The sequence below is a fragment of the Capricornis sumatraensis genome, chromosome 15 (genome assembly GCF_032405125.1).
Source record: "Capricornis sumatraensis isolate serow.1 chromosome 15, serow.2, whole genome shotgun sequence".
NCBI lineage: Eukaryota > Metazoa > Chordata > Mammalia > Artiodactyla > Bovidae > Capricornis > Capricornis sumatraensis.
Window position 1 is genome coordinate 36,306,879 of NC_091083.1, and position 19,650 is coordinate 36,326,528.

Consider the following 19,650-nt stretch of genomic DNA (forward strand, 5'->3'; position numbering starts at 1 on the left):
AATTGAATAGATATTTAGAAAATCACCTGTACCTCTTTTGTATGTTACCGTCGTGATAGTGTCATACACCTGTTTTCAAAGACTCTAAAAGAGAGATATCCTAGTAAAATTATGAAGAAATGATAGATTTGGGTAGACTTAAAGACAGGGGTAGTGATGGACAGGGAAGCCCAGCGTGCTGCAGTCCATGGGGTCGCAGAGTCAGACACAACTGAGCAACTGAACTGAACTGAAAGATGGGGTGCAGGGTGTCACATATAGGTGTAATTGGAAAGTTCTGTTAGACACTCCCTGTGGGTGGAATGTGGACATTCAGGGTAGAGTGTGGTAAGATGTTAGACTGGCAAAATTAGCTAGAGCTCACTCCATTTGCCTTGCCAAGATCGTAAAGGCAACAGAAAGCCAATGATTAAGTGTGAGAGTGTGGACAACCAGGGAAGCCCTCTTCCTCTTTTAGAAAAACCACTGGCAATAGCCACAGAGGGAAGTGGACAGTAGTGTGATGCTGGAGGTAAGAAGGCTGACTGCAGCCTGGCTGTGACAGTGGGATGAGAAAGCACTAAAAAACTTCTAGACATAAGATGAAGAAGAAATTGATAGGATCTGGTGCCTGATTTGAAAACAGGGACATAGGTAGCAAAAGGGAGTTGGAAAAATAAAGACTTCCTGGGTGACTGGATGTATGATGGTGTGATTCACAGAAATTGATAGTACACGAGGAGGGACAGATTTGGAGAGTTGGCAGGTGGGGAGTTGATGTTACATGGGATATGTCAGTGAACATGTAATAAGAGGTCTTTATACATGTGCCTAATGTTCAACAGAAATATGGGCTCAAGAGGAAGATTCTGAATTTGTCATCAGCATAGAAATGGTAGTTAAAGCCGTGATTGTGGATTAAGTTGCAGGAGTGAGTATGTAAAGGGCTAAGGACCAAGCCTTGGTATGGCGTCTGCTTGTATTAGGTTATATAAGCATGTTTAGTTTTAGATGAGTTTGAACTGGATGTTCAGTTTATTCAGTACTGTTGTTTTAGGGTGCTGCTGCTAAGTCACTTCAGTCGTGTCCGACTCTGTGCAACCCCATAGACGGCAGCTCACCAGGCTCCCCCGTCCCTGGGATTCTCCAGGCAAGAGTACTGGAGTGGGTTGCCATTGCCTTCTCCAATGCATGAAAGTGAAAAGTGAAAGTGAAGTTGTTCAGTCGTGTCCGACCCTCAGCGACCCCATAGACTGCAGCCTTCCAGGCTCCTCCATCCATGGGATTTTCCAGGCAAGAGTACTGGAGTGGGGTGCCATTGCCTTCTCCGTTTAGGGTGCTAATCTTTGTATTTTATTTGAATGTGTGCATAAAAAGGTATTAAATAACAGCAGATTACTGGTTCTCTGGGGGTGCATTGGAGGTATAGAAATTCTCAGCATAAAGTTTGACACAAAACCCAGAGCCTTTTGAGCTTTTTAAAATTTAATATTAGGGGTACATTCTGATGAGATTGTAACCTTTATGAGAGTAGAAAGAGCCTAATTTCAGTCCCTTCCGTTTCACTTGACCAAACACCGCATCAGGCAGGCCTGCTTGTAACAAGGACACTACTGACAGCCTGCGTCCATAAAGGGTTATCAGGGGCACAAATAAGGGATAAGGGAAGTACTAAATTGACAGATATTTCATACTGAAGGGAAATGACTGGAGTGTTTTCACCTGTACCTCAGCAAAGGCCTTCCTTTATTGTTTCATTATCTAGAAGTAAAACTAACTTTAGAGTACAGTCGCTGGGAGAAGCGGAGAGTAATAGAGACTGAGAATCTTTTGTCATTCATTTCTTGTAAAAATGTAAGTATCGAACTGCTCTTTTTCTTGCCAAATAGTCTGATCTGTCTTCAGCTATTTTAACTGTTTATCCTGAGTATTCTAAGTACAAAACAAAGTGCATTTGTCTTTATGTTTTTGCTTTTATGAAATTTAATTTTTTTTTTTTTAATGAAATACCTGTCTCAAACCAGAACACTTTGTGGACATTAAATAACTGGTGTAATTTCACTGGCTCATTTATTCAACAAATATTTACTGTTCTCTTGTATGTGTTAGGCACAATTCTGAATTTTGGGTAAACAAAGCAAAAAATTCCTACCTTTGTGGGTCTTATATTCTGGGAAGAAGAGACAGATAATGAATAAAACAATAAGTAAATTCAGTAGTCTATGAGGAAGTAGGTGCTATCCAGGAAAATAAAGTAGAGCCGGGGAATACAGTAGGATTGAGGGGAGAGGAAAGAGATTCCATACTTTTTGCAACATTTTATTATAAAAAATTTCAAACATACAGTGAGGTTTCAAGAATTTTATAGTGACCACCCATATTCCCAGTAGCTGGATTCCACCATTAACATTTTACTCTACTTGCTATCTCTCCGTCTGTCAGTCCTTCTTATCTTTTAAGGCATTTTGAAGTCAATTACAGGCATAAGTGCACGTGTCCCTAAGTATTTCAGCATACATATCATTCATTAGAGTTCAGTATTTATTGACTTTTTTTTCTTTTGAGGTAAAATTTACATGAAAAGAAATTCACAAATACTTACGTGTATGTTAGCTGGATTTTAACAAATTCTCATGGTTATATAATCCAACCCCCATGAAGACATGGAGCGTTACCATCATCCCAGAAAGCTCTTTCATTCCCTTCCCCATTCAATCCTTGCCTCCACGCGTCAGAAGCAGCTACTAGGTTTTTTGTTTTTGTTTTCTTCGTACCAAAGATTAATTTTGCTTGTTTTTAAACATCACATAAATGGACTAAGAGTATGGACTCTTGTGCAAAGCTATTTCCCTTCACCCTAGTGTTTTTGAAACTTACTCAAGTTGTGGGTATGTGGTTTATTCCTCTCTGTTGCTGGGTGGTCCTCTGTTGTGTTACTAAACCACAGTTTGTGCACCAGTCCTCCTGAGGATGGACGCTTGGGCTGTTTCCGTTTTGAGGCTATTGTGAATAAAACCATATGAAATTCTGATTCAGGTCTTTGTGGTCTTGTTTTCATTTCTCCTGGGTGAATACCTCGGAGTGGGATGGCTGAGCCATGTGGAATGTGTGTGTTTTGTTTCATGAGATCTGGCGCCCCTTTTTCTCACTGGTGATGTGTGCAGTTGAAGTTGTTCCTCATCCTTATGATTGTACGATGTTGTCACCCTTTTCAGTTATAGCCATTCTGGAGGGTGCAGAGTGGGAGAGCTGGTAAAGAATTGTCTGCAAAGGGGATTTTTGAATCAGGAGTTGAAATTAAGGAAACAAGCTAATTTCTTATAAGTTTGACAAAGAGGAAGGAATCCAGTTTGACGAGAGCAGTGAGTGAAGAGGAGCATGATGCCCAAGAGCAGCAAGGAAAGGGGAATGCCAATCCTACTGGACCTTTTAAGCAGTTTTAAGAACTTTGGCTCTTTTTCTGAGTGAGGGTGGGGAATAATTGGAATATTTTGATGAAAGTATGGCATGGCCTGACTTACCTATTTTTAACAGATTATTTTGTGTATTCCCATGAAGACAGACGAAAGTAGAAGAGAAATCAGTCAGGAGGCTGTAATGAGCCAGGCAGGAACTGGGTGTTTGGATGCAGGACCTGGGAGCCCTTGCTGGAGCCCTAGACATTTCTGGCTGGTTCTTCAAGATGTCGCTAGGAGACAGGAGAGAAAGTGATTCAGCTCTCCAGTAGCAAAAAGACCTGGCTCTCCATGCATAAATAATCAGGGGTTTAAACTTCTTACGTGGCTTCTTACAAATGAGTCATCACTTATTTCCCCATAAGGAGTCTTACACAATATTGTTGCTTTTAATAAGCTGTTTGTTTTTAATTCAGTAACCTAAAAGGTGTAAATGTGGTCTTAATTGTTGTTATGGCTAACTGTTAAAGCCATGATTTGCTTAAATAAATAATGAATATAATTAAATCTTTGTGTAGGAATTTGCACATACAACCTTGAATAATTGTTTCTGGCTTGGCTATATTTATTAGAACTTCTATAGAGCAGATAGAAATACCTTTTTCCAATTTAGACTTATTTTCATTTTTCTATAATGATATTTTATAAAATTTTGAGTGCCTGCAGTAAAGCAAAATACAATTCTAGATGCTAAGTAGATTACAACCGTAATTTAGTTCTCATTCTTTAAAGAATTGAGGCCCCCAGTACTACAAGAGAATACATCTTTTAAAGGAAAAAATATGGAAAAAATATAAAAGTTAGACTAGCATCTATCTTAAGGAGCTCACATTTTGATCAGTGTGTAAATGAATAAATGATTACAGCACAATTTCTTAAGGAGAGAATGTAGTACTACAGGAGGCAGAAGAAAGGTCCTTTTAAACCACGTTTTGAAGAACAAGAGGAAATTTGAGGGGCTTGGGGTGAATGGTGGTCTATCCCAGTGAACAAAGGCACAGAACAGATGTTGAAGACACACTTACAGTGCTTCCCTTCAGGTGGATCTTATCTACAGATAGCAGCTGTCACTCTTAACTGACTCAATGAAAATGATATTTTCTGATTCCTCAAATATGTGATATGCCTGTACTGCCAATGCATTTATCAAAAAGATTATTAAAAGCCGCCTGAAAAAGCAAAAATTTTCTAGGGGGTAAGCAAAAATAACAAAGAAGGGAAGTAAAAGAAAAAAAAACATTAATTGTTAGAGAGGAAAGATGGATAAGAAAAATATGTATATATTACATATTACAAATAAAGAAAAATAAAAAATAAGTAGCAGAGTGACCTGCTGGACTTGGGAGGAAGTCCCACACTCTTCCAATGCCCTCAGTGAGCAGAAGTAACAAAAGTGGATATTTGGAGCCCACGATTGCAGGGTTCATGGAGACACAAAGATTATTGTTCAGTCTTGTCTTATCCTTTTCATTGTTCACATTGCTATAGATAGAAAACGTTATCTATAATTACTTGCAGTGTGAGAAACTTTTAAAGTAGCTTGTTTAATCATAAGTTACAATTCATCTGATTCCATTTTATATGATTGAATATTATAAAGTTCTTTAGATTATTTAATTGTATTTACTTTTTTCCCTGTAAGATCAGATTTGAGAGGTGTGCCTCTGTTATTTCATGAAAAATTGCAATTGTTCTTGGTTCTTTGGTGATTAACTCTGAAACTGAGCCTAATATTAAAAATATTCTTTAATATAAAGAAACTTCATATTAAAGTTTCTGGCACCTCCTAAGGTGCCAGACTAGTAAAAACACAGCTATTTCCTTTTCTTAAAATGATCTCTTAACTCCTTTTCTTACAGATTTTGGCTTACATGTCACTTTTGACTAGTGAAAATGATACTCTCCTTGAAATCCCTTTCTTATTTATATTTCCCATAACTCAATTGTTGTTTTCCTTCATAGCACTTATCACACTTTGCAATTTTTCCTAGGACTGTTTTATTAGTATCTGTCATCCCTACTACAATGTCAGGAACCATGTCTGTTTTATTTACCATTGTGTTCTCAGGCCAAGCACACAGTTGGCACTTAGTAAATACAGACTAAATTAATGAGCAGGCTCTAGCCTTGCTGTTCTGCTCTGTATTTCTAGTTGTTGTCCTGAACCAGCATTTCCACAATGTATTACTGAAGCTCTTCATGAGCTATTAATAGATTCTGGAAAAAACGATTCTGTGGTCGTAAATTTGGTATGCCTGAACCCTCCCTCATGAGCAACTAGTTTACATTAGCGTGTTTAAAACTCTCATTCCTAGAGTTTAAAAATCCAGTGTTCTCTCTTTTTATTTTAAACTATCAGACTCTTTATTAGACTACCTGTTGATAATCTGAAATTAAGTATTCCAGTGAACACAGTTGGGACAGGCTGGCTTACTCAGTGCTGCAGGTAGATGTATTTAAAAGTTTCATTTGATAGATACTATCTTCTGGGAACATCTGACTTTTTTTGTAAATTTAATTGTAAATTAAATTTAATTGTAATTTAGGATAGGATCATCTTAGATATTTTGTCAGAGCATTCAATTTGTAATTATTTGATTCACAGCTCATCTTATTCTAATTTATCTCGTGCTACTTGGCTTCACTATTTTATTATAATACATCTTCCTACTCAAAGCAAAAATTTCATTTTCACTTAACATTGAAGTGTTACTTTAATATAATCTAATGTTTTTTTTCCCTTAGAAATAAATGTGTATAGTTTGGGGTTTTAAGAATAACTTTCTTGCAAAGTGTGAGTTGAGAGAGTTATTTTTAGAGTTATTTTTAGTTTTTTAAAATAGTTAATATTTCTGATCTTAAACCAAAATCCTATCTTTGGATGGTTCTCTTCTCCAGTGCCTTGATAAAGGACCCATCCTGTTTTATATCTGCTTTCAGTAGAATAATCCCAAAGCTCTCAAGCATATTTTGCTTCCTCTATCAAAATTGATTGGTTTTGTTTTATAAATTATTCTCTAAAGCTGGGCCAAGTGAAAAGAACTAATCCAGAAGATAATTTTTGAGAAGATATTAATGGAAAGTACTAAATTAAAATGTAACAACTTAAAAAAAAAAAGAATAACTTTCTTTGCCTGCAAGTATAATTTTCACTCTTGAACTAAACTTAAATGGGAAGGGTTTTGCTGAACTAAATAAATTATGTCTTTCAGAAATTACCATTGTTTTAGAAAATCATGTAGTGAGATGTACTCAATTTTTTTGTGTGTGTCAAAAAGAACTAAAAAAGAATTTTAGAAAATCAGGAAAATAGTGTTTCAAAATTGTATCACCTGGAGGTGGTCTGTTCATTGGTGTACATACTTTGAAATTTGATGGGAATGTGTGCATGCTTGCACCTTTGTGCTCTTTGTGTTTATGTATATTCACAGATACCTACATACATATTCATTTCTTCAGTACATATTTAAGCACCATGCATTGTGCCTGACACTATTTTGGGTTGGCTGTTTAGCAGTGAACAAAATAGACAAAAATCCCTGCCCTCATGATGCTTAGTTTGGGATGGGAAGGAAGTGGTGATGCCAGCAAACAAGCCAAATACATGGCATGTCAGAGTGCAGTAACAGCCGTGGGAATACAGCAGGCAGGTGGGCAAAAGAGTGCAGAGAGGATTGTGCTCAGCTACTTGTAGACTGTTTGCTATAGTTGTGTACGTTCAATTATGGCTTTTTCTTTTAAAAAAGATTAAAGACAAATATCCTGAACATACAATTTCAGATCTCTTTTTACTTAATAAGTTGATGGATTTTTCCATCTCATTAAATATTACTCTCAAAGCTAGTGGAGGTGGTGGAATTCCAGTTGAGCTCTTTAAAATCCTAAAAGATGATGCTGTGAAAGTGCTGCACTCAATGTGCCAGCAAATTTCGGAAACTCAGCAATGGCCACAGGACTGGAAAAGGTCGGTTTTCATTCCAATCCCAAAGAAAGGCAATGCCAAAGAATGCACAAACGACAGCACAGTTGTACTCACCTCACACGTTAGTACAGTAATGCTCAAAATTCTCCAAACCAGGCTTCAACAGTACATGAACCCTGAACTTCCAGCTGGATTTAGAAAAGGCAGAAGAACCAGAGATCAAATCTGCTGGATCATCAAAAAAGCAAGAGAGTTCCAGAAAAAAATCTATTTCTGCTTTATTGACTATGCCAAAGCCTTTGACTGTGTGGACCCAAACAAACTCTAGAAAATACTTAAAGAGATGGGAATACCAGACCACCTGACCTGCCTCTTGAGAAATCTGTACGCAGGTCAGGAAGCAACAGTTAGAACTGGACATGGAACAACAGACTGGTTCCAGATAGGAAAAGGAGTACATCAAGGCTGTATATTGTCACCCTGCTTATTTAACTTACATGCAGAGTACATCATGAGACACGCTGAGCTTAATGAAGCACAAGCTGGAATCAAGATTGCTGGAAGAAATATCAATAACCTCAGATACACACATGACACCATCCTTATGGCTGAAAGCTAAGAAGTAAAGAGCCTCTTGATGAAAATGAAAGAGGAGAGTGGAAAAGTTGGCTTAAAACTCAACGTTCAGAAAACTAAGATCGTGGTATCCAGTCCCATCACTTCATGGCAAATAGATGGGGAAACAGTGGAAACAGTGACAGACTTTATTTTTTGGGGATCCAAAATCACTGCAGATGGTGACTGCAGCCATGAAATTAAAAGATGCTTACTCCTTGGAAGAAAAGTTATGACCAACCTAGACAGCACATTAAAAAGCAGAGACATTACTTTGCCAACAAAGGTCTGTCTAGTCAAGGCTATGGTTTTTCCAGTGGTCATGTATGGATGTGAGAGTTGGACTATAGAGAAAGCTGAGCGCCGAAGAATTGAAGCTTTTGAACTGTGGTGTTGGAGAAGACTCTTGAGAGTCCCTTGGACTGCAAGGAGATCCAACCAGTCCATTCTAAAGGAGGTCAGTCCTGAGTGTTCATTGGAAGGACTGATGCTGAAGCTGAAACTCCAATACTTTGGCCACCTGATGCAAAGACCTGCCCTCGTGGAAAAAGAGCCTGATGCTGGGAAAGATTGAAGGTGGGAGGAGAAGGGGACGACAGAGGATGAGATGGTTGAATGGCATCACTGACTCAATGGACATGAGTTTGAGTAAACTGGAGTTGGTGATGGACAGGGAGGCCTGGTCTGCTACAGTTCATGGGGTTGCAAAGAGTCAGCCACGACTGAGCGACTGAACTGAACTGAAATATTACTCTAAACCACTTAAAGGCTGCACATATTCTGCTTTATAGAAATTGATCTATTTTTTTAGATAAGAACTAGAACCCTTCAGACACTAATGCTCTTAGTACAAGGATGAATTCTTAACATGCCCATGACTCTCTGCATGATTTGATGCTGACCGTCCTGTGCACCCCTCACCACACTCTGGCCACACTGACACCTGTGTGTGGCCCCCTTCAATCCTCAAGTCCTTGTACATACACAGGGTGACAGTAAATAGGAAAGTTTAAAGTTACAGTTACACCCCAGTTATTGAGGTTTTTCAGGCTAAGTAAACCATAACCTATTTGTTGTATATTATACATACCTTGAGTCCTTATGAAGTTCCTTATGAGGAAGATCTCCAGGGGATCTTCCCATCCCAGGGATCAGACCCAGGTCTTCCGCATTGCAAGCAGATTCTTTACCACTTGAACCACCAGGGAAGCATGAGGAAATTGTGTCAAATATTTTATAAAACAAAAACCATGTGTGAGTTATTTAAAAGCAGTATTTGCTATAATATTGAGAAATAAAAATTTGATTTCACAATTATAGAAAAATGGATATGAACATCAGGAAAAGTCTTTCTACAGAAAGCTGTTAACACTAGGGAGAATATAAATATTAACAAGCATATGGAAAACTCTTCAACTTCTCTAGTAGTGAAAGGTACATTAATATGTCTGAAGCATTTTATCTTCACCACAGTCCCGTATGATAGATACACAGTGTACACTTAGGGGTAATAAAACTTGCTGGTATAACTATCTTGTCCCAAGCCCCAAAGTCCTAGAACTGGTAGACCGTGGAGCCGACATACAAGTCCAGAGCACTCCTGATACAAATCCTGTTCTTCACCACCACACTGCAAAACATCTAAAGGCCTTAGTGGTCCCATTTCACGCTGAGAAAGTAAATTTCATTGTGGTTCATCTAGAAAAATAAATGAAATAGCCCGAAATTTTTGAAAAAGAATTGCAAGGAGTGAATTAAGTATCTAAAAAGCACTAGTTAATGAAGTGTAGTCTGAGGCTGCGCATTTGAAAACACGTTAAATAGTGACATAGGAGGCATTTGAATAGAATAAGGAGGCAGAGCTTGGAAATACTCTCAAATGCCAGAGGAAGTTATAAAGGGACATTTTTAGTCATTAAGGGAAATACATGTTTTTATGCTAGACATTAGGATAGTGGCTTGCTCTCTCTCCTTACACACAAAAAATCGGTTAGCTATCTCTCACATGTTCACCCACACAGAGACATGCTAGCTGATGAAGAACAAGATGCAGATGAAGAATAACACACCTTGCTCCCTCACTCCCTCCTTGAGTTTGGTGTAAGTAGGGGGGCATAGGTCACAAAGCTGTCCTTGCGTGTGAGGGTGTCTGAGAGGAGAAGGGCACGCCTGTGGCCAGCTGCCCACCTGGGGCCCAGGCTTCCAGGACCAGAGCACTGTGGCCAGGCCTGTTTCCAGTCCCCATTCTTGCCCCGTCCACACTGCTTCCACCAGCTCCCAGGAGCCACGAGGTAGTATGAATCAGAGATCAAATGCATTATAAAAAGGAGCGGTTTTGTCTACATACCAGAGTTTGCAACTGTACGATTTACACCTGTTATTAAGGATAACAGTCATCAAGGAAAAGGTTAATAAATTTGACTAGTGAAACTTTCCTACAAGGAAAAAAATTAAAATGACCAAACTTCAGGTAAATATTTGTCAATTTTATTACGCAGGGGCTAATTTCCTTAATATTGAAATGGAAAATAATCCACCTATTTAAGTCAGAAAAGGGAAAGCAGGCCTTTTGAAAGTGAGCAAATGGCAACACTTAAGGGAAGAAAAACTCACTGTAAAGAAATTAACCTAAAATAATAAGATGGGTGATTTTAAAATTGAAGAAAGATGTTAAGGATTCCTACACAGAGTGGTCAGAATAGGTGTTGTCACCTCATGTACCCTCTGAGCACTTGAATCTCTCCTTGTCCTACAGAGGCTCTCGTGGGCCCACATGGGCATCTCCTATGTATCATAGTATAGGGTTGGGTTTTGCAGCATTTAGGGAGGATAGGTGTTTAGATTGTTTCCAGGGTTTTTTTTCTTCTCTATCAATTAGTGTCTGGTTAAGTAAGTAATGGAGTGTATATTCCACATCCACAGAGTGAAATGCAATTCTGCTGTTGCACAAATTGTAGTAAAAGTATCAGTATGAAAAAATCTCCAGGATATGTCAAGGGGATATGTCAGGGTATGTCAAGTTGCTCAGAAGACTCCTATCTGTGAATTGAAATCTACATATACATAAAGTTACCAGAGGCTACTGACGAAGACTGAAATTTTTTGTGTTCATACTTACTGTTGGAATGTTTTTCATCCCTGAACTTGTGTGTAAATATTTTAAAAACTAGTATTTCAAAACTAGTTTTAATTTAATGAAATGTTTACCAAAATTCAGTGATGATAGGGGTGGGTGAGAACAGGTACTTTTATGGCAGCTAGTAAAAAAATCTTTCTGTGTGGCAACTCAACCAAAGCTCATTTTGAGCACCTGTTACATGCCAGGCATTATACTAAACATCTAATGCACATTTATATTACTTAAATCTTTCCAACAACCCTGTAAGATTCATTTTTTCTTTTACTGGAGGAAACAGATTTAGAGGAATGAAGTGTCTTGCCACAAGTCACAAACCCTGCAGCCTGTGCTTTCAGTCCCTGTACTTTACTACTGTTCAAAAAGGGCTCTGGAAATTCATAAGAAAGGTTATTACTTGGGACAAAAGACCAGGTTTGTATCTGTGTCAGTTTCATCAACTAAAAATGGAGAAAATAATCTGTGTCCTCCTTCTTAAGCACTGTATGAATAAATGATTATAATCCATAAAATATTTTTTATACATAGCCTGCTTTCTTCATACAATAAGTTCAAATGTTTTACTCCTTTTTTAAAAAAAAAATTCATCTGCAAAATGCAAACTGTAACAGCTTTGGTCAGCTTTTTTTTTAATCTTATATAATTTAATCCTCAATTTCAGTGTAGTGTCATTTCTTAAATTGAAATACACAGTGTATCTAACCAGATCTTCTTGTTTATACTCAAAATCTTTTCACCACAACTATATTGTTAGCATCCTTACAAGACTACTAAAAATCCCTCTACTTTAAAAATAAATGAACAAGAAACTTCTTCATAAGGCTGTATGTTCTGATTGCTCATTTTTTAATGTGTAAATGTACCTGTTTCTCCCTCTTTCTAGGAACACCATCTTCAGCGGGCTATTTCAGCACAGCAGGTGTATGGCGAGAAGAGGGATAACATGGTTATACCAGTCCCAGAAGCAGAAAGTAACATCGCTTACTATGAGTCTATATATCCTGGGGAATTCAAGATGCCAAAGCAGCTCATTCACATACAGCGTAAGTGATTAGTCTCTTGATGACTGTATCTTGTAATGTGTTCTTACGTTGACTCAACAGATTTTTATGTTTATCTGTTTGGGGCCCTTTGATTGACCAGCATCAGCTTGAGAGTTTTTATCAGAGCCATTTTCACCTTTTACACTTGTGCTTGAGATTCCCGCCTGACAAGAAAGAACACGTTTTTAGCCTAGATTTTTATTTTAGCTTCATCTCAATGTGGCATCTTCTGCTACTGTAGATGAGTAGGATAAAGAATATACCTTTAGATGTAGAAATCATTTTCTTACTATACAGAAATAGTAATACTAATTGCCTTAAAGAATTTCTCAGTAGAAGTCAGAGTCAACAAATCTTTTCTGTAAAGAGTCAGATTGTGTTTTAAACTTTTTGTGGATCATTCAGTCTCTGTCAGAACTGTTTTACTCCGCTGTTACAGACAAAATCAACAATAGATAGTACATAAACAAATGGGCATGGCTGTGTTCCAGTAAAACTGTCTTGACAAAAACATGTGTCGATCCAGTATTGGCCCACAGGCCATAGTTTGCCAGCCGCATCTGTGTTTCTGTTTTTTTCTTTCTTGGCCAAGCCCCACAAGTTCATGAGATCTTAGTTCCCTGACCAGGGATCAAACCTGGGCCCTTGGCAGTGAGAGCATGGAGTCCACTGGGCCCCCAGGGAATTCTCATGATTTTTTTTTTTTTTTTTTTAAATTTAGTGTTTTAATTGGTAACTTGTGTCACTTGGTACTGATAGAGGTCTTCATTGGAAATGACCCTTTGATAGCTTAAATCACATTTGATGATGAACTGCTGAGAGCTTGTAAACTTAGGTGAATGTATTTCATTTGTTTGGTCCCCATGTAGCGGACCACTAAACATGTAATTGCAGGGTTGCTAAGGAAAAGGTGTTACGGCTTTCTTTGTTGTCTTGTTGGCCTTTATGATCAAGAGCTCTTTCCAGGGGCATGTCTAAACTTTTTCAGAACAGTATAAACCTGTTTTGTTTTTATTGTTCTCTCTGTGGACATAGAGCAACTAACTTTACCTAGTTTCTTGCTTATTAACTACTTTTCTAACTCATTTAACCTTTTCTCCATATGGTCTAATCTTTGTCCTGGATTCTAAGCATTTTTAAAAAACTATTTCTTAAATATGAAAACCACAAGTAAACATGCCCGATATTGACTCTTACCAGTTCTGTGTTAGCATTTGATGTTTTTAACTTGTGATGTTTTTTCACCTTTACCTCCAGTTTGCACCCATTAGGAAAAAAAATTTTCCTTTAGAAAAAGAATTTTTTCCAGTTTATTAAAGGTTACTTTGAAGTAAACCAAACAAATGGCATATGTTTTTTCTTGCCTACTCGTGTTTAATTACATATAAAACACAGATATTCTAAACAAAATTTACCAATAATAGGACCTAAAACTTTAGTTCTCTGGAAAATCATGTCAGTGTCAAATTCCAGAATGGATCCTTGCTGTATATGTTAACCAGGACCACATTGCATTCCACAGCCACTAGCTGTATTATTTCATGAATATATGCTATCAGGTTAAAGCAGGATGGAGCAAGATAAAATTACATTACTCAATTTACATTATCATTACTATCAGGAAAAAAAGCTTTGAATGCTTGTTTTACAAATAGGTGCTCTTCTGTTGATGACCAGAATTCACATTCCATTTTATTGGTAGCTTGTGGGTTAAATTGTGGTCAGAAAAGTCAAGGTACTATATTTAAAAAAGCATTGACTCTGCTGACATTGTAATCAAATAACAGTAATAAAATGGAAGCAGAATTGTAAATTATTTAGGAAAAGTTTTTCATCAGTACAAATTTAGAAAGACATATTACATTGGAAAGTTTATAAACACTGTCAGTCAAAAAATGAGTGTTAGCTGACTTTGAGTTTCTTTTAACATTGTCTTGCATGATTATAGATTCACAGAATATGTGAAGCCTTGTATATTCACCACCGCAATTAAGATGCTCGTTATACCATCACCACAAGACTCTACCTTATTGCTCCTTTAAATGCACTCCTAGCCTCTGGCAACCACCGGTCTGTTCTCCATCTTTGTAATTCTGTTTGTTGATAAAGGTAACGTGAATGGAATTATGAATGTATATCCTTTTGAGACTGACTCTTTCCTCCGAGCATAGCCTCCTTGACGTTCATTCAAGCTGTTGAATGTAGCAGTAGTCCCTTCCTTTCTCTCCCTGAGCAGTCTTCCGCACCATGCACTGCAGCAGGCTGCACTGCTCACACACTGAGACACTGGGCCGTTGCCAGATGTTGGCTATTTCAAATAACGCTGCTGTGAACGTTCATGTACAGATTTTTGAGTGAACATAAATCTTTTATTGGGGTTAAATGCCTATAAGTGTAGTTGCTGGCTCTTCCAGTTTTAGTTTGACAAGAATGTCTACTCTGTAGTTCAGAAGACTATACTTGTTTGCAATATCATCAGCTGTGTATGTGGGATCCAGTTTCTCCTTTATCCTTGTCAGCATTTGAGGTTATCACTTTTTAATTTTAGCCATTCTAGTAGGTATGCAGTGATGTCTCACTGTACTTTAAATTTGTTTTCCTCTAAATGACTAATATGTTAAACATCTTTTCATGTGTTTTTTGCCATCTGGATATTCTTTTTGGTAAAGATTGTGTGTGTCTTACTTATTTTCTAATTAGATTATTTTAATGTTAAGTTTTGAGGATTTTGTCTTGTGTATATATTGTAGACACAAGTCTTTGTCATATGTGATTTGGAAATATTTTTTCCCATTATATAATTTGTCTTTTCATTCTCTTAACAGTTTTCCACGAGTAGAAGTTTTTAATTTTGATGAGATCCATTTAGTATCAACTCTTAAGAATAGTCTTTGTTTTGCCCAGGGTCCAAAGATGATTTCCTATGACCTGTTGTAGAAGTTTCATCGTTTTGCATTTAAGTGTGTGATCAATTTTGACTGTGAGGTTTAGGTCACAGTGTGTACCCCCACTCCCCACTCTGGGCATCTAATTGCTCCAACACTGTTTATTGAAAAAGTGATCCCTCCTGTATTGATTGTTTTTGTTTATTCGACAAAAATCAACTATGCATATTGATGTGGCTCTATTTGTGGGTTCTGTATTTTACTCCACTGATCCCTGTGTTTATCCCAGGATAGTACCACTGTCTCAATTATTGCAGCTATATGATAATCCTTGGCTTCCCTGGTGGCTCAGAGGTTAAAGCGTCTGCCTGCAATGTGGGAGACGTGGGTTCAATCCCTGGGTCGGGAAGATCCCCTGGAGAAGGAAATGGCAACCCACTCCAGTATTCTTGCCTGGAGCATCCCATGGACGGAGTAGACTACACAGTCCACGGGGTTGCAAAGAGTCGGACATGACTGAGCGACTTAACTAACTAATGATAATCCTTAACATTGGGGAAATGCTTCCTCCTTTTTTTTTCCCCAAGATTGTGTTGGGTATTCTAGGGCTTTTCCCTGTAAATATTTCCCTAAAAATGCCACTAGAATAAGTTTGTGTCTGCGAAGAAACTTGCTGTGATTTTGATAGGAATTGCATTTATATCTGTAGATCATTGTAGGGAGAATTGACATCTTTTCTGTGTTGAGTCTTCTAGTCCATGACCACAATGTGACTCTCCAGGTATTTAGGTCTTTGATTTCTTTAGTTGACACTTTATAATTTTCCTTATGAAGATCCATGGTGTTTTAGTACTTTTTTTTTTTTTTAAGATTTATACCTGTTTTCTTTGACACAACTGAAAATGGTATTGCACTTTTGATTTTTGTTTCCACCTGTTTATTGTCAGTATGCAGAAATGCAGTTCAGTTGTATGCTGAGCATGTGTCCTGTGGCCTTAACTGAAATTGCATGTTAGTTCTAGAAGGTGTTTGCAGGTTCTTTGGGATTTTCTAAATGGAGAAAAAACATGTCGTAGTCTGCAAATAGAAATGGTTTTGCTTTCCCTTTCCAACCTGTGTTGTTAATTTCTCTTTCTTGCCTTAGTATAATGGTTAGAACTTGAATACAGTGTTAAAGTAAGAGTGGTGAGAGCAGACATCCTTGCCTCATTCCTGATCTTAAGGGAAAAAAGTTAGTCTTTCACCGTTAACCATTATGTCACCTGAAGGGGTTTTTTTGTAGTTGCTTGTAAGAGTTTGAGAAAGTTCTCTGTTTCTAGTGTATTGGGAGTTTTTATCCTGACTATTGAATTTGTCAGCTGCTTTTTCTGCATCAGTTAATAAGGTCATGTGATTTTTTCCTCGCTTCTTTATCCTCTGATGTGATGGGTTTCCTTGGTTGGTTGTCAAATATTGAACCAGCCTTGCATACCTAGAATAAATCACATTTGGGTGTGGGGGGTGTGTGTGTGTGTTTTCCATACATTGTTGGGTGGGATTTTATTGAGAAGTTTTCCATCTAAATTCGTGAAAGATATTGTTAATCTTTTTGTGAATGTGTGCTCTATCTTGTCAGGTTTTGGTATCAGAGTAATATTGGCCTCATAAAATAAGTTAGGTAGTATTTCCTCTTATTTTCTGGAAGAGATTGTGTAAAAGTGATGTTAATTTTTTAAAAATTGGTATTGACTTTTATATTACAATACACAAGAAAAGGCTAGTTATATTATAAATTTCTGCAAAGTTGCGATTGAACATTGAATGCCAGGTAGTCTAAAACATTGCTTATGAAGGGTACATTGTATCAAATTATGTATATAGACTGGTTCATTTCAATTCTTATAATTTCTATTTTATAAAACTCTTAAGCTAATGTTTACACAGACTATTCCTTGGAGTTTTCAAGATGAAAAAAAAGTATTGCCTTAAAAAGTAGTGATTAGAAACATTTGAGAATGATTGCATGTTTTATTTCCCTCTCTACCCCAGAGTTATAATACATATTACTCTGTTTGTAGGCTCTGGGAACCTTGCAGTTAAAAAGGAAAGTTTATTTTAACTCAGCATTTTTTAGATGTATTTTTTACATGTTATCTGTTAACATTTCACTGAACATTTATTTGGAAAATCGCAATGTTATTCTTGTCTTTAATAGGTTTAGGAAAGAGATCATACTTTTCTCCCTTTATCCTATCAGAGCAGTGCAGGAAGAAACCTGTTTTAAAACCATTATCCCCTGCTTTAGTTCCAAACTGTTAATACTTCCTCAGCTGTTTGAGAGTGTTGTTCAACATCTCCTGGTCCAAAGGGTCTTAATGTTGTTTCTCTTGATTGGTGATCTGGAAGCTTCTAGATGTCCAAAATCACTGCAGATGGTGATTGCAGCCATGAAATGAAAAAGATGCTTATTCCCTGGAAGGAAAGTTATGACCAACCTAGACAGCGTATTAAAAAGCAGAGACATTATTTTGCCAACAAAGGTCCATCTAGTCAAGGCTATGGTTTTTCCAGTAGTCGTGTATGGATGTGAGGGTTGCACTGTAAAAAAAGCTGAGTGCCAAAGAACTGATTCTTTGAAATGCGGTGTTAGAGAAGACTCTTGAGAGTCCCTTGGCCTGCAGGGAGATCCAACCACTCCATCCTAAAGGAGATCAGTCCTAGATGTTCATTGGAAGGACTGATGTTGAAGCTGAAACTCCAATACTTTGGCCACCTGATGTGAAGAGCTGACTCATTTGAAAAGACCCTGATGCTGGGAAAGATTGAAGGTGGGAGGAGAAGGGGGGACGACAGAGGATGAGATGGTTGGGTGGCATCACTGACTCAGAGGACATGAGTTTGAGTGAACTCCGGGAGTTGGTAATAGAGAGGGAGGCCTGACATGCTGCAGTCCATGGGGTCCCAAAGAGTCGGACACAACTGAGTGACTGACCTGAACTGAACTGAGATTGTACAACTAGGACTTCTCCTTTCCAAGTCATGCTATAAGAAAGGACAAAACAGTTCTGACCAGAATAGGCAGGAACAGATCTCTCCTCCCTTCCCCTCAGATTTGAGTCTCAAGATTCTCTTGCTAATCTTCAAAGGAAATCTCTTTTAAAAGGCAGTCTTGTGTGTTTGATATGTGTGTGTGTGTGTAAAAATAGAGATCTGCATTTCTGGTTCTGTCCACTGGTAAAGCCAAGAAGCAAAAATATTCAGTAGCAATAGGCACATCTAATACCTAGTCCCTGGTCCATACATAGGACCAAGAATATGTGGAAAGATGGCTGATCCCAGGGCTGGGGGAGGGTAAGTCAAGATAAACCTGAACATCTTGTTATGCCAGAAATTAAGAACTCACAAAAATGGCAGAGGCATATCACAGGAGGACATCGGAGTTTCTGCTGGCTAGTTTGGGGATGTTTTATGCAGTGGAATAGTTGAGTACAGTAATGAATTGTGAACCATTGTAAAGGCAAAAATTTCTGAGTTCCATACTGGTAATAAACAGAGTGCTAAGTGGTGGAGAAGACTAGTCTCACGGTTTTACAGTAGAGTGGTGCTGTGGCGAAGAGACTGATGGAGTAAAGGATGTTAGGAAGTTTGGGATGGACATGTACACACTGCTGTATTTACAATGGATAACCAACAAGATCCTGCTGTGTAGCACAAAGAGCTCTGCTCAGTGTTTTATGGTGGCCTGGATGGGAGGGGAGTTTGGGGGAGAATGGATACATGTATATGTGTGGCTGAGTCCCTTCGCTGTCCACTTGAAACTATCACAACATTGGCTATATACCCCAATACAAAATAAGTGTTGTTTTTTTTTTAATGAAAATTCAAAGAAACCCAGAAAATCATTTTTGCAATTACATGATCAAGACTGACTCACGTAAGAATCACCAATGTGTGTACCTATGAGGAAATTTTGATGAGGAGCAGGGTATTTGCACGGTCTTTAAGCTCTCCCCACAAACTGCTTATTAGTTACGAGATGGTGGAGGGGGGGCATGAGCCAGAGATACACAGTGGAATATTGGGCAGTTTCTTGACTGGTGATCAAAAGTATCACCACTTATGAGAAACAGATGAACATCGTGTGCCTCTAGATGTGAGACCCTGGTAAGGACTGAGGAGTTGAGTGTTAAGTGTTACAGAAATAAATGAGATACAATCCCTCCTCTTAAGAAAATGAGCATATTCGAATGTTTAGCAAATAAGATTGTTAAGTATGTATAACAGTAGTACAAAAGAAGGGGAGTGATCTAGGACGGGAATTTTTTACCCTTAGTGCCACAAGCTGTTTTAAGGACATTTGAATTTTCTGCTTATAACTTACGTAAAATAGTATATGTTTACACCATGTTTTTCTGGAGAGAGAGGGTTCATAACTTCTAAAACAGATAAAGTAGTTAGGAACCACTTACTGGGTGGGGGGCCAGTCCGGAAAGGATTCCACAGTAGTTGATGTCAGGCTGGGCTTTGTAAAGATGAGTCGTTTACCTGGAGGACCAGGCAGGAAAGAGCTAATGTAAAGGCCTGAAAACAGGGAAAGAGGAGCCTGCTGTGGGAAGCAAATGGAATTTGATGTTGC

At 38.0% G+C, this 19,650-nt stretch overlaps 1 protein-coding gene across 6 annotated transcripts in view; it reads left to right on the forward strand.

Moving 5' to 3' along the window:
* EPC1 (enhancer of polycomb homolog 1) overlaps nucleotides 1–19,650 on the forward strand; it is a 96,634-nt gene that overhangs the window by 57,058 nt on the left and 19,926 nt on the right. For all 6 annotated transcript variants that reach the window (XM_068986874.1, XM_068986873.1, XM_068986870.1 and 3 more), the window contains exon 2: nucleotides 11,991–12,150. In XM_068986874.1, the coding sequence (XP_068842975.1) occupies nucleotides 11,991–12,150 (160 nt within the window). The remainder of the gene's footprint in view (nucleotides 1–11,990; nucleotides 12,151–19,650) is intronic.